Here is an 18,916-nt window from a genome sequence, read left to right on the forward strand (position 1 = left end):
CATTATTCTTATTTGTGAGGCCAAAGGAAAATTAAATTGTATTAATTCCAGATTACTTTGTAAACCCATTTAAAGGGACATCTAAAGATTAGTTCTTTGAAAGCTGTTGGCCACAAATAAACTATTAAATCAAACTGTCCAATTAACTAGTCCAGGCAGACTGAAAACATCTAAAAATTTTAATGTATTTTTCAGTCCGTCAGTCGGTTTGGAAGCCAAGTGTTCGAAATGATATGAAATGTTATGCTTTGCCCGTGGAATTTGAATTTTATGGCAAAATATGGGTTGTCCATACTAGTAATGCACCAGCCTCTTAGTGGAACATGTCCATATATAATCCTAGTTCACTGTTGTATTCGGAGATTACCGTAGCTACATCTAACAATGACTACTCCTCTATTTGTTCAACACGCGCTCTTCAAATGTTGTTCATTGAATTAGTTCTTGGGAATTGCAGATAAAATGCAGTTTGTGTAGTGATTGCCAATTGCAATAAGTTCTGTAGCTCTAATTCAAAACTTATTCTTGAACTAAAGCTGTAGAAGTTGGTGGAAATAGTCAACGGCAATTTGCCTTTTTTGTGGGATCTTCAAAGAATAATACGGAGTACTGAAAGATGTAGATGTTTGTTCTGCCTTCTGACTTTAAATAGGCCAGAGGAGCCTATTTGGCTTGTGTGGAAGCCGAGGTTCAGACTGCCGTGGTGATGATATCTGAGTAAACAGTGCCGTATGCGACCCAAGAGAAGCGAAGTGTTCTCCATTCCGCGCAGAGACCAATTCACCAAGGGAGCTGAATAATAAGTTTTTAGAGGATTTTCATGCAACTATTTACAGCAATAATCACTGAGGTACAATGTAATTGAAAGCCTGGAGCAGTGTTAACTGATGTCTGTGTTGTCTGAGTACAGAATATTATTTGATTCCATGCTGAAATTTCACTTCCACAGTCCAAATCTTCAACAAAGAGGTGGTCACCAAAGTTCCTCAAAAAGAAACACTAACAACTGACTTTCAATAAAGATTACATCTTGTAATTGACCATCATTATCTTTAGATATTGGAGAATGATTTCTTATCTGATGATGCCCCATTTCCTGAATTAACTTGCATGGTAGCGTTGCTAAATCTGGCTTGACTGTACAATATATCTAACCAGGCTGTGGAATTTACATTGCTAATGTTGTGCAGTGCAGACTGAAGAAAGTCACGGAGCAAATGAAATAAGTTAATTCTGGAAAGCTTGACAAAGCCCTCAGAGGTTGTGTGCAATATGTAGGGTCAGCTCTCTGACTAGACTTAAACACTGCTTATTTTATTCCTTTGGGAGACTAGCCAGGGGAAAATTTCAATCAGAGTCACAGATTAAGACGTGCATTTGTGATTCCCTTCTGCCACCCAGTAACCATTTCCACCGAAGCCAGGGAAATGGATGTTGTTCGAGAGACCAGTCCAGATTGGATGGATGGTTTGTGCAAAGGCTCATTTGATTTTCCAAACACGTAGTGCATTGTGCAGATGTTTTCCTTGAGGAAGTTTGAGAAGTTAGATTTGAGAGTTTATTCAAGGAAATTTGTAAACTTTTGGCTGAATCAACCAGTGGTCGGGAACACTTCTTTTATGGTACTGCTTGTTAAGTCCAAAAGCCTTGGAGGGAGTTGGTGTTGTCTGGACATTAAACTACATCACTGTGCCACAAGTAATTTCAATGGTTCCACAAGTTATTGAGCCAGGTGTGGCGATTATGAATCACCAGAGTCCTTCAGGAAAGCGGTTGGAACTCGCTGTCTACTTTGGCATCTGAGATAGGTCTTCAGTCGGAAAACAACTTCATTTTGCTTTAAGACACTTTGGTTGTAGAGGAGAACTTATGCTGAGCTGATGCTGCACCATCTAGGCTTCAGAGCATGGTTGTTGGGGAAGGAAAAGCAGAATCCTGGTGATATTTAGCAATCTGTGTCTATCTGTAGCATATATGAGTACAGTATTAATTAAATAGTATATTAGATAATAATGATCAGAAAGTCCAGATAAATCATGTACAGGAAGCACCTCATTTAGCATTCAGAAGCTGTAAATGAATTGGAAAACTGATGAGAGATTAGCCTTGTACACAGTGGAGATGGATATCTAAAATAAATTGGTTTTGTTGTCACGTACCGAGTTGCAGTGAAAAGCTTGTCATGAATACTCGTATTACAGTGCATTGACATTGTATGTTAAAACAATAATATTACAGAACAAACCGCTACAGTGCCGAGTGCTGTGCAGATAATAAGGTACAGTTCATGGTGAGGAAGATGTGAGGTGAAGTCCACCTGACTGTTATAAGACAATTAGATGGTTCCTTAGTACAAAAAACTGAAGAGCTTTGAGATCACTTGGGCAGTATTTGTTTCAGTCTTGGTTTCATACCGAAGGGTGTCTTGACGCAGGGTTTGAACTCGAGTCCTTAACAGTTCCTTCCATCTCCATAGATATTGCTCAAACTGCTGAGTTCCTCCAGCAGATTGTGATTTCATTGAATTGATCTCTGGGATGCAGGTGTGTTTTCCTAAGGACGGAGTATAGAGACTTGACTTGTAAACGCAGATGGGAGAACTCTGGTTCTGGATGCATTTGTGGAGGGAAAAGGGACAGAATGTTTGAGGCTGAGGCACTTCATCTAGACCAGCGGTTCCCAAAGAGGGTGATATTGCCCCCTCAAGGGTGGTAGGAGTTTTGAACGGGGCGATTAAAAATAAACAGGGTGGTGGAGGAGTACTTGGTAGCAGCTGAGGGATTACAGGCTTAATTTATGAAATAAATTATTATAATTATTTGATCTTTTGTGCCTCATAATTGATTATAATGACCATGTAAACACCTCATCTCTTTCTAACACACTGTTCTCTTAGAGTTTGCTCAAAGCACCTAATAGTTGTTGTAAAACAATGTGACACTTCTGTATTTGGTATATCTGGGTCCCATGCATTATTGCTGTTCGCTAATGTGACTGGTATGATTCCCCATACTGTAGTCATGCAGTGATGCAATTCTTGTGAATTAGGGTGTGGTGTTCAGAAAGGTAAAGTTCAAAATCGAATGGTCTTGACCGCATTTCTCTAGCCCACAGCTCAACCAGAGTATCACTGGCTACTTTATGTACTTTCAGTAAAAGAGTCAAGTTTTGCCTGTGCTATGTTGACATTGCCTGGCAAAATTGACACATCCAACTATAGAGCAAGCTTTATTGTCCTAAGTATGTGGCACAATGTGTCTTCCACATTCTCAGACGTTTCATCTATTTGTATTTGGACAGAGCTGTCACTGAGTGAAATTGTTTTAATTATTTGGTCTGATGACTTGTGTAAAACTGTACTCAGAACCTCCCTCACTGCTGGTAGAATCAGTTCTCCTCTAATTGTATAGGGCTTTCCAGATTTAGCAATGAAATGTTGTATGAGTCACCCAAACAATCACTTTTTTTGTGAAGTGTGTGCAAACATGTTTTGAAGTTTTTTTTCTGCTTCTGTTCGTTTTAAAGAAGTGATTGAAAATAAGCCAAATTCTTTTTGCCTTATCAGAATGTATTCTCTTCAAATATTCAATGAGCCAGGATGGTTTCATTGCCTTATTTGAAGAAAAACTTTTTCACATAAGACACATTAGCTGCTGTTGGTTGGTATAAATCCATATTTCAGATACTCCTCATTATGCTGTCTACACTTTTTCATTTGATCTAATTCTGTCATTTCATTATGAATTAATGACCACAGTCAATCACCTATTGATTAAGTCCAACCTCATGCACTGTGATCAATAAAGGGAAAAGTTATGGAGCCTGACTTTGGGAAGCTGCAGTCATATAAATGTTAACTCAAAATAGCAGCCACAGAGGACAATAACTTAAAGGTGGAAATTTTTGAACTGATTTTATTTTCTAAACTCCCAAGATGTTAAAAGCCCAGTCATTTCCCTCAGCCATAGGATGAGAATGTATCAGACAGCTTCCCACTTCATGAAAGGACATAGTTGGGAAATAGTCCCAATGAAGGGGTTCAGCCCAAAATGCTGACTGTTAATTCCTTCCCACTGATGCTGCGTAACCAGCTGAATTTCTCCAGCAATTTTGTATGTGTTACTCCAAATTTCCAGCATCTGCAGAATCTCTCATGTTAGGAAATTGAATCCCTTGAGAAAGATCACCTAGGGATTACATGTCAATCAGCTGTGAAATGAAAGTACTGATTTGATCTTTGTATATGAGCTGTCATAAAATTATCATTGGAGAAGGTGCACAGAAAGTGGCACAATCTGTGTGTGTGTATACACTTGTCGATAGTGGTGGGCCGATGCTAAATTGGAAGGTTTTACTCTGAGTCTCAGGAGGAAGTAAGAGCAGATAATGAAAGCTTTGTCACAGAATCCAGAAAGAGGGGAGAACAAGAGAGCTCTAGAATGTGCAGGTACTGAGACCTTCCTTGATGGAATGATGATATGAGGATAGATGGGTGGCCAGAATATGGGGAGTGCAATTATCGTGCATGAATGAAGAGATTACAGATGACAAGAGGCTTTAAAATTATGTTATTGCTGATCTGAGGTGCTGCAAAAGAAAAACTGCAAAGAATCCCGTGTCTTCCGAGGGCTATGTAAGATGCTGTGTGCAAGACAGCTAAATTAAAGGTAAACCAAGATTCTATTTAATACTACATTTCAAAGGCAGCATCACTGACAATGTCAAAGCTCCATAGCAGTGTCTGAAAGTGATGGCCTGCATTAGTCTCTGGACTAGGGCTTGGAACATGTGTACTAATTTAAATGGAAGTGTTCTTTCTGAGTCAAGAGTGATGCATCAGAAAACCGAGACCTCATCCTTTTTTTTTAAAGGATATTTGCAATGTTTGTGAAGTTTGTGTTCTTTCTCTGCCTTAGAATTTCCCCTCAGGTGTTCAGTTTCCTTACACTTCATGAAGATATGTGGGTGGCAAGGTTGATTACTCAGTTTTTCCAAACATACAGTACTCTGCAGAAGTCCTAAGCATGTCTTTATTGCTAGGGTGCCTAAGACTGTTTACAGTACTCAGTACTGTATTTGTTAATCTAGAGTGGAGAGCAAAGTTGTACATCTGGTGGGAGCAAAGGATTTTGGGATTGGCAAACGTGAAGCACAGCTGTATTTGGGGGCAGAGAAAGAGCGTGGGGGTGGTGAGAGTACAGACACGCCCAGCGCTGACATTAGGCAAGGTTATTTGATTCCAAGCAATTGGTATATTGATTATTATAGAATGTTCTCTGGAGCTTCCCACTCCCTTTTTTTGCCCTCTCCCTGCCTCCTTTCCGCTCTCGGTCCACAATAGAGATCAATATTGGAATTGTGTATATCATCACTCACATGTGTCATGAAATTTTTTCTGGGGGGGGGGGTACTGCAGTACTGTGTAATGCATAAAATTAGTACAGAACTGTGCACCCTAGCTATATGTATGAGCCTAAGACTTTTGCTCAGTACCATAAAGTACTTTGTTGAGCAAGCAATGGAATTGATGGAACATCAGGTACATAAAATAGAATTAATGAAGGATTAGTGCAAATGTATGCTTGAAGGAAAGCATATTCAATGGGACAAAGAGCCTCTTCCTGTCCTGTATTATATGGATCCAGATAACTGAACACATATCTTGCTCCTGAAGGTTGTTACCATTTGTAAAGTATGTTGTATCAGCAGAATTCCCAATTCATGAGCATTCTTCTAAATATATTTCTTGCACTTGTGTAAGTGAAGAGTTGACATGCTTCTGAATCCTAAAGACATTCAGAGAAGCCTATCAAGCCTTCTGGTAGCCGAGCCTCTGGCGAGATTCTAATGAGGGCATTCCTACCCTCTGGATGTTCTGGATAGCTTTTGACAGAAGGTACAGATTGAGAAGTGATGCAGAAATGTACTTTGGCTCAGGGATTTGAAGCTGAAGCCAGGAATCACAATACACCTCCATCCGAGAGAAAGGTTGGCTCACCAGACAGACAGACTTGAGGAATGAATGCAGATTTATAAAGTGATATTCTGTCGATCTTGGTTCATTGCTTCAGCTGTTTTTTTTAAAATATATAATGGTTTCATTTTAACTGGCTTGAAATTTGTATGGGTGCTGGCAGAATCTAGCACCGGTATGCCCTGAAATAAAGACCAGAAACCCAATAACCTTCTCCAAGTTGACTTGGAGTCAATTCCCCATTTGCTATTGCCAAATCAGCCCCTGAGCTTAACTGAAAGGTGATTGCAATAAGGGGAATTGGTACTTCCAGAGGAATGAAAATCAGAGTACGACCTGTCCATGCTGATCAAAACAGCTGATTTTTTTTCTTGTTTTGAAAGAAATTATACATCTTCAATTAAATTTTCTAGGGATTTAAGGTATGGATCAAATCCATGTAATCAAATGCACTTGCTGAATTTTAAACCAAAATATATTCTTGGCAGTTTTTCATAATGAAACGCTGTGCTTCCTTCAAATCCATACATGTTCTACAATTGGATCTTGGCAAAAATATTGTTAAGAAAATGTTAAGCATCTGAATAAAATTTAATTTACCAAATTGAGGTTCATCTGTGTAGAAAAGAAATTAAGACAGTGAATGTAAATTTCTCATCTTGCCTAATGACAACTGAAGGCTTATCAAGCCCAGCCAGTTGTTCCATCATTCTAATCAGTCCCATTCCCCATTGTGTCCCACTTGTCCATTAAGTCCATCACAAGTCTTCTGCCACCTACCAACATGAGGGAAATTTACAGTGGCGAGTTAACCCACCAGCCATCATGTGTTGAGGATCAGGTTGGTGCTGGATTCCAAGAGGGATGGTTTCTAGAATACCTATGAGATGGCTTTTTAGAGCAACTCGTGGTTGAGCCTACTGGAGGATCAGCTGTTCTGGATTGGGTGTTGTGCAATGACCTAGAATTAGGGAGCTTAAGGTAAAACAACCCTTAGGGACAAGTGATCATAACATGATTGAATTCACCATGAAATTTGAGGAGGAGAAGCTAAAGTCAGATGTATCGGTATTCCAGTGGAGTAAAGGGAATTACAAGGCATTAGAGGAATTAGCCCGAATTGATTGGGATAAGAATATTGGCAGGGATGATGACAGAGCAGCAATGGCTGGAATTTATGGGAGCAATTCAGAAGGCACAGGATATATACATCTGAAAGAAAAAAATACTCTAAAGGAAAGATGAAAGATAGAATACAAAAGTAAGTTGGCCAATAATATTGAAAAGGACAGCAGAGGTTTCTTCAGATACATAAGGTGTAAGAGGGAGGCAAGAATAAAATTGGACTACTGGAAAATGATGCTGGAGAGGTAGTTTTGGGGGACAATTAAATGGCAGATGAACTGAACAAGTATTTTGCATCAGGCTTCACTGTGGAAGACATGAGTAGTGTAGTGGAAGTTCCAGGTGTCAGGGGTCATGAAGTGTGTGAAGTTACCATAACTAAAGAGAAGACTTGGGAATCTGAAAGGTCTGAAGGTAGATAAGTCACCTGGAGCAGATGGTGTATATCCCAGTTATCTGAAAGAGGTAACTGATGAGATTGCGAAGGCATTAATTAATAATGATCTTTCAAGAATCACTAGATTCTGGAATGGTTCTGGAAGACTGGAAAATTGCAAATGTCACTCCAGTCTTCAAGAAGGGAGCGAAGCAGAAGAAAGGAAACTATAGGCCAGTTAGTCTGATCTCTGGTTGGGAAGATGTTGGAGTCGATTATTAAGGATAAGGTCTTGGGGTACTTGGAGCCACGTGATAAATAGGTTGTAGTCAGCATGGCTTCCTCAAATTCTTTAAAGAAATAACAAGCAAGATAGACAGAGGAATCAGTGATGTTGTGAACTTGGATTTTCAGAAGGCTTTGACATGATGTCACACATTAGGCTGCTTAACAAGCCATGAGTGTACGGAAATACAGGAAAGATTCTAGCATGGATCAAACAGTGATTTATTGGCAGGAGACAAAGAGGGGGAATACTTTTCTGATTGGCTGCTGGTGACTAGTTGTGTTACACAAGGGTCTGTGTTGGGACTGATTCTTTTTTGTGTTATATGTCAATGACTTTGGATGGTGGAATTGATGGATTTGTTGCAAAATTTGCCTATGTTATGAAGATGGGTAGAGGGGCAGGTAGTTTTGAGGCTGCAGAAAGACTTGGGCTACATCCACAGTAGACTGGTTAAATCCGTAACCGAAGCTTTTCCTCTTTTTTTTTAACCCTCTGTCTACACTAAAACGGCGTTTTCATCCCCTGAAACCAGAGCTTTACAGAAACGCTTTCCAGGGTGGGTATTTTTGAAAACGCTGCTCGGGCAGATCAGTGTGGACAGGGTAACCAGAGAAATCTGAAAACGCTATCAGACGGCAGAGCGCCATTTCATTGTTTTCTTGAACGCAACCTAACAATTTCAGAACAGACGGCAACGAGACTGAAGCCAGAGGAGTTAGAAATGTACTCACCAAATACTTTGACCCATAACTTACTGAATAAATAAGTATACTGTACTCACTTTGCCCTGTTTTCTGTCCTTGTATGAAGGTGGTTTACCTATTTATGCAGGTACTTCTCTGACAATAGATGTGTAATAGCCTAATGTAACATTGTATGGAAATGCAAGGTAATACTGATGCAAATATGTTTTACACATTTAACAAGGTGCTTTATTAATGTAGCAGAGTTAGTCAGTTTTTCAATGTTCGTCGTCAGCCGGGTCATACAGTCCGTGAACTCCCTGTTGGTTGCCTCCATACGCTTCAGTATTTGTTATTTGCCAACAGCTGCCCGTCGTTTGAGTTTTTCTAGTCTGTAACTGAACAAACACATACCAAGTCTTTCACAGCGAGATTCAACACCAAACATGTCACTTGTTTTTGGTAGATATGTCCTGCGCATACGCAGTAGGAGGAGATACACCGAAATCTCATTTTCAATGTGAACAGAGATATTTTTAAAAACGCATAGTGTGGACGCCTATCGTTTTTACGCGAAACCGCCGTTTTCAAAATTATCCGGTCTAGTGTGGATGTAGCCTCAGATTAGGAGAATGGGCAAAGAAATGGCAGATGGAATACAGTCGGCCGTCCTTATCTGCGAATTAAGCGAATCGCGAAAACCTGGAAGTGCTCTTCCAGCACTTGTTGTTCAAGCATGTACAGACTTTTTTCTTGTCATTATTCCCTAAACAATGCAGTATAACAACTATCTAACATAGCATTTACATTGTACTAGGTATTATAAGTAATCTAGAGATTATTTAAAGTATACAGGAGGATTTGCGTGGGTTATTGTTGATCAGGATCGAAAAAGATCGTAAGTTCTCTTACTAAGTCAGTCGGAACAGGTACATCCAGTATTATTTAGCATCAGTTAGTCAAACATTTGCCTTCATATAAAGTATATATTTTACCTTTCTATGCATATAAAACACTTACGAACGTATGTTTCAGCACCGGGCTCGGGAAGTTCCTGAGTTCGATCTTGTGACAGATCGCTATCGAGGGTGCTCTCCACCGTGCCGGGTTGATGTGGAGGGTCAAAAACCCAAAACACAATAATTAAACCACTGAGTTGCTTAGTAATAATTGTAGCTTTCATCAGGGCAGAGCCTTTCTCACTTTATCCTTTAAAATTGTTCCGATCGTTGACCGACGTAGCCTTAACGCTTTTCCAATGACCGATGGCGTTTCACCTCTTTCCGATTGCTTTATTATTTCCACTTTATTTTCAATCGTTATCGTGATTATTTTCATGAACAGAAACACTACATATTCAGATCTCTACAGGTGGGTCCTAATGTCCAGAGCACTGAGACAGGTTAAATAAGGTCTGGGGTTCCACTGGGTCCTAAGGTCCACGGCATTGAGACTGGTTGAATAAGGGACGAGAGCATCCGTGAATTTTGGTATCTGCGAGGGATCCCAGAACCAATCCCTCATGGATAAGGAGGGCCGACTGTACAGTGTTGGGAAGTATATAGTCATGCAGTTTGGTAGAAGAAATGAAAGTTTTGACTATTTTCTAAATGGAGATAAATCAAAAAAACTAAGGTGCAAAGGGGCTTGGGAATCCTTGTGCAAGATTCCCTAAAGGTTAATTTATCTGTTGAGTCTGTAGTGAGGAAGGCAAATGCAATGTCAGCATTCATTTCAAGAGGACTAGAACATAAAAACAAGGATGTAATGTTGAGAATTTATAAAGCATTGGTGAGGCCTCACTTGAAGTATTGTGAACAGTTTTTGGCCCATTAATCTTAGAAAGGATGTGCTGACACAGTTCAAAGGAGCTCCACAAAAATGATTCCAGAATTGAATGGCTTGTTGTATGAAGACCATTTAATTTGCACTGGGCCCGTATTCACTCAAATTGAGAAGATTGAGTGGTGACCTCAAATAGTGAAAGGCCTTGACGGAGTAGGTGTGGAGAGGATGTTTCCTATGATGGGAGAGTCTAAAACGACAAGACACAGCCTCAAAATAGAGTGGTGTCCATTAGAATGGAGGTGAATTTCTTTAGCCAGAGATAGTTGAATCTGTGGAATTCTTTCCCGGCGGCAGCTGTGGAAGCCAAGTCTTTACATATATTTAAGACAGATGCTGATTTAGTCAGGGCATGAAGGGATAAGGCGAGAAGGCTGGAGATTGGGGTTAAAAGGAAAATTGGATCAGCCTAAGGTGATGGAATGGCAGAGCCGACTCAATGGGCCAAATGGCACAATTCTGCTCCATTATCTTATGATCTTCTGGCTGCTGTTAGGACTTTGGATCTTGGAAGGGTCACCCATACCAAACAAGTCAAAGGATGGAGAGTGGTCCACCAATCCTCTGTTTGGGGTTTCAGCTCATGGTTCACAACCCTGACATTTAAAACAAAACTGTTACGGACATGACAATGAGTCCTTTTACATCTGAGTGGAACAGTAATCCTGAGTCTCCACCTGAGACTTGCATGACTGACAGTAGTGAAAACCAAGCCAATGATACAATGATGGAAGCTCTGAACATCACCAGAGATGAAGGACCTTTATTGCTGCCGTAATCACCAGTGGTGCAATGGGCAGTAGGTTGGTAGGTAGGTCACCTCACAGTAGCCCATGATGGCACAGTTTTAAATCTTTACTATTTGCGAAATTTTTAGGAATATTAGCCCTATGTTTCAAAATATGAAAATTGCAGGAAAATGAGATAGTTCAGAATAAAGCAGAATACAAAGGAAGTCCAGGTGGTCACAAGGAAGTACAGTGTCCACATGGAGAATATTGCATGTGTGTGTCACACTCTGGTTTTAAATGGGGTTCAGAACAGATAAACCCTTGGGATGTCTGTACACTAGACCTTGGAGACAGTAGAGCCACTTGAGAAGATGGGAAAGATGGCCCGTGGGGATTTTGACCTTGAGTAGAGGACTGGGTACGAAACAAAGGCATTATTTTTAAAACTTGATAAAGCATATTTATGTCTCAGCTGGTGCTGTATTCAACTCTGGCACTGCACTTTAAAAAGCATATCAGGGCCTTGGAACCGCAGAAACAAGAGAAAAAATTGTGCTGGATGTGGTTGGCAATCCCAAATCTTTGGAGTTCAGCCTTTTGCACTGGAGTAACCTCCTGACTTGCTATGAGTTCAGAACTTAATGAGCAGCAGATGCTGCCACATCTGTCCCTGTGCTCCATTGTTGAAGTGCATGTGGAGCCCTGCCACAGATGCTCATCTTGCTGGGATTCCCCAGCATCATGTTGGGCAGTTATCTCTCAGGACATGTTTGAATGATTGAGTCATTGGAATAGAGGCATTTGGCCAGTACCATAGGGGAATGAAGCAATTTGTTTATGGATTATTTTATTTAAATATTCTTGATCCTGAATTAATTTGCAATATTTAACTTGAATAGAACTGTGCATAAGTCAGTCTTGGGCACATACACATCGCTAGGGTGCCTAAGACTTTTGCACAATACTGTATTTCTCAATGTGGAGCAGAGAACAAGTGTGTAAATCTGGTGGGAGCAAAGGATGTTTGGAATAATGAGGGTGGAAGGAGTGTGATCTAGGTAGCAGAGGATGCCAGGGGCAGGTGCATACATACCAACCCTAAGAGTTGCACTCGTGTGTTTCATGAAATTTGTTTTCTTTTGTGGCAGTATTACAATGCAATACATAAATTTACTGCAGTAATATAGTAAAGTCTTGGGCATCCTAGCTTTTTATACATTATGTGCCTCATACTTTTGCGCAGTGCTGTGGGTTTCTAAATTTCTCAATGCCAGGAACATTTAAACTGAGTTAAATTGATGACATACTGTAAGATGTCAAAGCTGCTAGAGGTCTTTCAGAGCGAAGGGCTTTGGCTGTATATTGCTGAGCGACTGGTCAAAACCAAAACCTTGTTCCTTTTCTCTGAATGTGTCCAGGATTCAGAGGCCGAGTAAGCTGCATAGCTGGGAGGTAGGTTTAGGCGTGGAAAAGTGTGGCTGAGCCGGCTTCAGGCCTTTAATTATCAGAAGATAGAAAATGAAATTTGTTGCTAGTGTTTCAAATCATGAGCAACTTACAACCCGGTGACCTGAGATCTATGTAGGGATTTAATTGGGATGGAATGCACTTGGGAGAACGAAAGTGAGTAGTGATGAAAGTAAGGGTATAAGAAAAGATGATTTGAGTTTTCTTTTAAGAGATTAAGGTAGAACCGATGGTGTTGAGTTAACAGCAATCACTACAGTTACTTGAATGATCATGGGAAAAGTAAGTTTCACGGTCTTGATTCTTAGAAATTATTAGGGTGCATTCATTCTGGAAGTAAATAGGGAAGAAAAGAGATAAAAATAGGGATGTCCAAAGGTAGAAATGCTGTTGTGGGAATGAGTTGTTGGCAGGATGGAATTGGAGGGCGCATTGAAGAGCTGTCAAGTTTAAATGTAAATGAGGACAAAATGGTGGAGGTGATTCCAATTTTTTTTAAATGGCAAAGCTGGAAGCTGCCATCAGATTAAGAAGTGGCAGTGAAATATATTTGCAGGATACGTCGGTGAAGAAACCAACAGACAAGCTGCTGACACAACTGTAATATGGAAAGGCTAATAAAGAAATTGAGATGCCTGTAACTGGGCAGCAAATCTGAAAGATAGCAGAGTATAACTGTATGAGCTGTGAAGATGCATTGTCCTGGTACTTGGGAGTTTAATGAAATGATTCATCTGCAGAATGAGCTAACCTTTCAACATGAGCTTTTTCTGAAATCTGGAAAAAGGTTCAGTGGTTGCATTCCAGGGTGTTGGGATTGCTTGATGAGGAAAAGGTTGGGTCTGATGGCTTTAATAGAGGAATAAGATGTTATCTTGTTAAAACATGAGGTAGGTGATGACAGAGATTCACCCACAAGGGGAACTAAAAATAAGTTAATAGTTCTGGAATTTGTTGACTCTCAATTGGGAGGGTTGAGGAAAAGTGCGTACTGAGGTTGGTGATTTTTTTTTTTGAAATTCTCTATCCTTGAAGGCCTAGTTATTGAATGCAGAAACTGAAAGTAATGTTTATGAACAGGAAAGTGGCCAAAGTCAAGATCAAATTAGCCACTGTCTTATTAACTTTTGCGATAGACCTGAGTCTTCCTATTTCTTAACTACCTATGAGGATTCTGATATAAAATCCCAATTTTTTTTTGTTTATTAACATTGGTTCAAAATAGAGAACTGTAATAAGAAATTTGAATGTTTATTGCTATTTTCCAGAATTTTAAATGACATTGCTGATTTTACATTGTGGTTTTACTTTTGAAATATTATTTGAGCTCCAACCTGTCTTGGCATCGTTTAAGTGAATGAGATTAGCAGTGTAGTTCTGAACTGGGTGCAGACATGCACTGTGAATCCGTTGGGTTGGTTTTATTCTGGGTTTCTTTGAGGCTTCAGAGAGAGGCATCTTTGGCTTCCTGAATTGCTCTGAAAGTGTGGAGTTGGCTGAAACGGGGTACAGTCTGTTCAAGCATCAGAATGAAAGCAAATTTTCTTGTGCTTAATTTGTGGGGGGGGGGGGGGGAGAGAAAGACTGGCATTTGATGACTGTTCCCTTTAAGCTGTGTGGGTGCGTGGCCACGCAGTTACTGAAATGCTCCTGTGCACATAGCCTTTGTTGCCACGCATTTTTCAGGCGGTGTAATTCTAAAAAAAAAAATTCCTGATCAGATCAATGATCAGTTCTGTGCAACTCTTCTAATAAAAAAGGGGAACATTGCAATTGGCATTCCAGTTGGGAATTTAAGGAAATGATAGTCAAAGGAATTGATATTTTTAAGAAAAAGTCCACTTTGACATTTCATCTATTTCTTTTATTGGAACCGTCTGTTTCCTGAAATATTAATTGCTCCTTGAATAGAAGGAAGAGTGAACAATTACTTCCCATTGACTTTCTAAAGAGGTTCTTGAAATGTAATCATATTTTTAAATTGGCACTTCATCATTAAGCCTCCACTACGACCCAGCAGAGAAAGCCTTTGATCCCCATGTTTTATTTGCCTATGATATGCCTGAGGTGCTCAAGCCATTTCTCAGCAATTCGAGGGGTCTTGAGGCCTACTCCTGCTTCTGTTTCTTTTTACTTGAGTTAAAGTTAAGCCCAATTTAACTTCCAAAATTAGAGTAAATGATGCAGTTATTTTTTAAATGCTCCAATTTGGAAGTATTTCAAGTTGACCTTTTGACCACACTATTAATTACTGCTTTCTTTTTGGATTCACAGCAAAGTCTGATGAAGAATCTCAAGAAGCTTTCTTGTCTGGAACACACAAAAGGTAATTTTTCTTTTCAGGCTTCTGATTATAAGTAGAAATCTCCTTAAGCAAAATATTCCCACTCAATTATCTGTTCAGAAACACCTTCAGAATATTCAGAAAATGAGCTGGTATCCAGAAAACAAAATGAAGCTATTAGCAAACATTGTTTACTGCCTTGGAAGTTAACAGGGTTTACAGGTGTAAGAGGTCAGGGAGACTGTTCTTTCTGTCTATCTCCCATTGTATATCAGATATCTGAAATGAAATTCCTGTCCTGTGCTGCATCCTTTATCGTCCTGCGCTGCATCCAAGATTTGCTAATTGCTTCAAAGATCCTATCTACTCTTAGATCAAACACTGGTGGTGTTTATCTTGGAAGAGTTGGTCATTGATGGCAAAAAAAATGCTGAGCGTGGTAACAGTGTGCTACTATAAAAGAGTTGAAATGAAAATAAGTTTATGTTTTCTTTCTTTCTAGTCTTAATTGAACTGTGGTGAAGAAGTCAGGCAGTCTACTTGTTTCTTTCCTTCTTTCACTGGGAAGAGGTGCATCAGATATTTCCTAATATTCCTCTGTCTGTTTCTTTACATCATAACTTGTAATATGCCTTTCTTGTCACACAGACTTCTTTATTAATCACAAAATGCAGGTCAAGTAGCATCATGGAAATGAATAAACGTTTCAGGTGGAGACCCTTCTTCAGGACTAGAAACGAAGGGAGAGGACACCAGGAAATAAGCATCGTGGGGAGGGGAAGGAGGATAGCTAGAAGGTGATAGGTGAAGTCAGTTGGGTAGGAAAGGTAAAGGGCTGGAAATGAAGGAATCTGACACAAGGAGTATAGAGCCATAGGAAGAGGGGAAGGAGGAGGAGCACCAAGGAAAGTTGAGAAGAGGTACGAGACCAGAATGGGGAAAAGAATGGGGGGGGGGGGGGGGGGGGAGAAACATTTATTTCTTGCAGAAAGGAGAGATTGATATTAATGCTATCAGGCTGGAGGCTACCCAGACAGAATATAAAATGTTGCTCCTCCACCGAGGGTGGCCCCGTAGCACAGGAAGGCATTGGACCGACACATCAGGATGGGAATCGGAATTAAAATGTTGCTCCACTTTTGGCAGATGGAGTGGAGGTGCTCGATTACCAATCTCATTTCTGTCTAGATCTGTTCAGATACTTTACCAACCAGTCCTGGCAACTGAAGACATGACATTTTTGCTTTCACATCCCAGCGCTCAATATGCATATCCTTCTAAACTAGGGGTTCCCAGCCTTTTTTTTTGTCATAGACTAATACTGTTAAGCAAGGGGTTTGTGGACCCCAGGTTGGCTGTTCTATGGCCTATGTTTTTGATGCCCCAACCACAGGGAAGAATCTTTTCCCCATCTATACCCCTTATAATTTTACATACCTCTGAGGTTACACCTGGGCCTGCCTCTCTCCAGTAAAAACATGTTGTTCTATCCATTCTCTGCCCATGTTCTCCAGTCTAGCCAGCATCCTGATGATCCCCTCAGAAATCATACGAGCAGAGTGGCTTGCTGACAAGATTCCTGTGAAACAGCATTGCTCACAGGATTCCAATCAAAAAAGCATCTTCCACCACTGACTACCCTCTGCCTCCCATCACCAAGCCAGATTTGGATTAGTGAAACAGGATTTCAGTTCAATATTTCATCCTAAATTCAGACCTGTGGATGCTGTCAACCACATCCCACCCACCCCCAGACTAATGGGCAGTTCCTTCACCCAGTTGTTTGGCACCAATTTAAATATTTCACTTAAAATATCCACCTACCCAAGCAATGCCTAAAGCGTTGCAGCTTACACAGACTGTTGTGAAGAGCAAATATTGTCAGAGAAATTTTAAATGTTGTTAAGTGAATATTGTAGAGAAGGCAGAATGAGGGAGAAACTGAAACATTAAATAGAACTAATGGAGTAAGTCTCCAAAGGAAATTTGTACTTTAAGCTGTTGAATAATTCAAACAAAATGAATGCATGAGATAAAAATCAGGTAACTGTGATAGATCATTCAACATCTATCCTCCTGATCCATGGTGAAAAAATCAAGGATTTATTACAAATATTTTATATGACGCCTTTACAACGAAAAGGAGATCAGGCACTCCAGATGTGTACAATTGTGTTGTGTGCTGTAGGTGATTTACTTTGCACTTTGGCTCTGGAGAAACACTTTCATTTGGCTGCATTTATGTATGGTTGAAAGATACTTACAGCCTGAACTTGATCTGTCTCCTCTTTAGATTGTGTTTCTTTGACTTGAGGGAGGAGGAACATCATGAGTTTAAAAAATATATATATATTTATTTTTCTGGGCTGCTTTGGTAATCGTGTAGCAAATTCTTTAAAAGTAAATTTGTCAAGCATCCAGGAGAGAGGATGGTAATGAAGTGTCTAATTGAATTAGTTACTTTATACGTTCGCAGCAAGAACAATCAAATGGCAGGACCTTGATTCACAAAAATCAGACATTCAGAGCATAAATGTTCTCTAATGCTGCCATTAGAGAACATTTGCCCCCACTCTTCCAGCTCATTACTAGATTGCAGCCAAATTGAGTTTGTGAAAGGGAAGTTCCGTCTGAGTATTGTGGGGTTTTATTGGGGTGCGACAGCTTCTTTTCTGATAGATTCTTTCTGAAAAGTGTTTGAAATTTCCAAAAGTAAGATTAAGAGTCTGTATAATGCTAACGATATCTGTGATATTCTTTGAAACGAAGAATCGGTGGATTGGTGTAAGAACAACCACCTAAGCCTGAACGTAGAGAAGACAAAGGAAATCATTGTGGGCATTAAGAAGGTGCAGACGAACCATACCCCTCTGCAAGTACATGGCTTCTCCACAGACACTGTTAAGTGCACCAAGTTTCTGGGGTTCACATCATGGATGACCTCACCTGGTTCCTTAATATCATGTCCCTGAACAAGAAGGCACGGCAGCATCTCCACTTCCAAAGAAGATTGAGGCAAGCGAGGCATACCCCGCTCCCCCCAAATCTTACAGGGGCATAATTGAGAGCGTCCTGACAAGATGCATCCCCATCTGGTGTGGGAACAGTCAAGCACTGGACCAGATGTCCCTATAAATGACTGTGAGAACTGCTGAGAGGATCATTGGGGACATTTATCAGAGTGCTACCTGTGCAGAGCCCTTAGAATTATTAAGGATCCCACCCGTCCACCCAGCATCCTCTTTGACTTTCTACCATCAGGCTGGAGACTACTACAATACACAAAACAAGAACGATCAGAATGGGAAACAGTTCCCTCCCCCAGGATATTAAGCTACTGAACTCCCTGCTGCATCGTATTCGAAGTGTCACTGGTTAATCTGTTCTATAACTTACAATATTTAATATTAATCCACATTAGTTTTTTTTGTGCAATTCTGCAGATTTTACTCATACCTTCATAAGTTACCGAGTGTTGTTCTTCTGTGCTTTCCACCCTGTTTTGGAGAAACATTGTCTCATTTCTATATGCGTGATAGGTTATATACATGCATATAGTTAAATGACAATAAACTTAACTTGTGGTGTTGGCCTTGTGGAGTGACCAAGATGAGACAAATAAAGAATGCAATACAGAGGTATAGTTGGTAGTGGCTTGGGTTTGATCCCAGCATCTGTTTCTGTCTGTATGGAATTGGCATGTTTTCCTGGGACTGTGTCGGTATTCCAGCTTCCTCCTCCACCCTAAAGACTACATATTGGTAGGCTAATTGACCTCTGTAAATTGACTCTAATATCTCTGTAAATTGTAGAATGTGAGGTGAATAAAACAGGATTAGTGTAAATATGGATGTTTGGAGATTGGTACAAAATTAAACTTTTTGTGCCATACGGCTTGTGTCCATGCTGTCTCCCTCTCTGACTAATACTTGGATTATCTTAAAGGAGATGAAATCAATCTTATAAAATTTTGAAAGAACATTCCAAAAGTTAAATCGGGTAGAAAACTATAACCATGTGAGATCTTAAGCTTTGCCAAAACAAATCTCATTCTAGAGCAGGAGTTCCCAACCTGGGGTCCACATACCCCCTTGTTAATAATAGGGACTATGGCATAAAAGTGTTGGAAACCTCTATTACAG

General features: G+C 40.1%; 1 protein-coding gene across 2 annotated transcripts in view; it reads left to right on the forward strand.

The window, feature by feature from the left end:
- The window catches only part of fmn2b (formin 2b), a 464,635-nt gene that overhangs the window by 322,968 nt on the left and 122,751 nt on the right, over positions 1 to 18,916 (forward strand). For both annotated transcript variants that reach the window (XM_073050587.1, XM_073050588.1), the window contains exon 15: positions 14,765 to 14,816. In XM_073050587.1, coding sequence (XP_072906688.1) covers positions 14,765 to 14,816 — 52 coding nt within the window. The remainder of the gene's footprint in view (positions 1 to 14,764; positions 14,817 to 18,916) is intronic.

The sequence above is a fragment of the Hemitrygon akajei genome, chromosome 7 (assembly GCF_048418815.1).
Source record: "Hemitrygon akajei chromosome 7, sHemAka1.3, whole genome shotgun sequence".
NCBI classification, from domain to species: Eukaryota; Metazoa; Chordata; class Chondrichthyes; order Myliobatiformes; family Dasyatidae; genus Hemitrygon; species Hemitrygon akajei.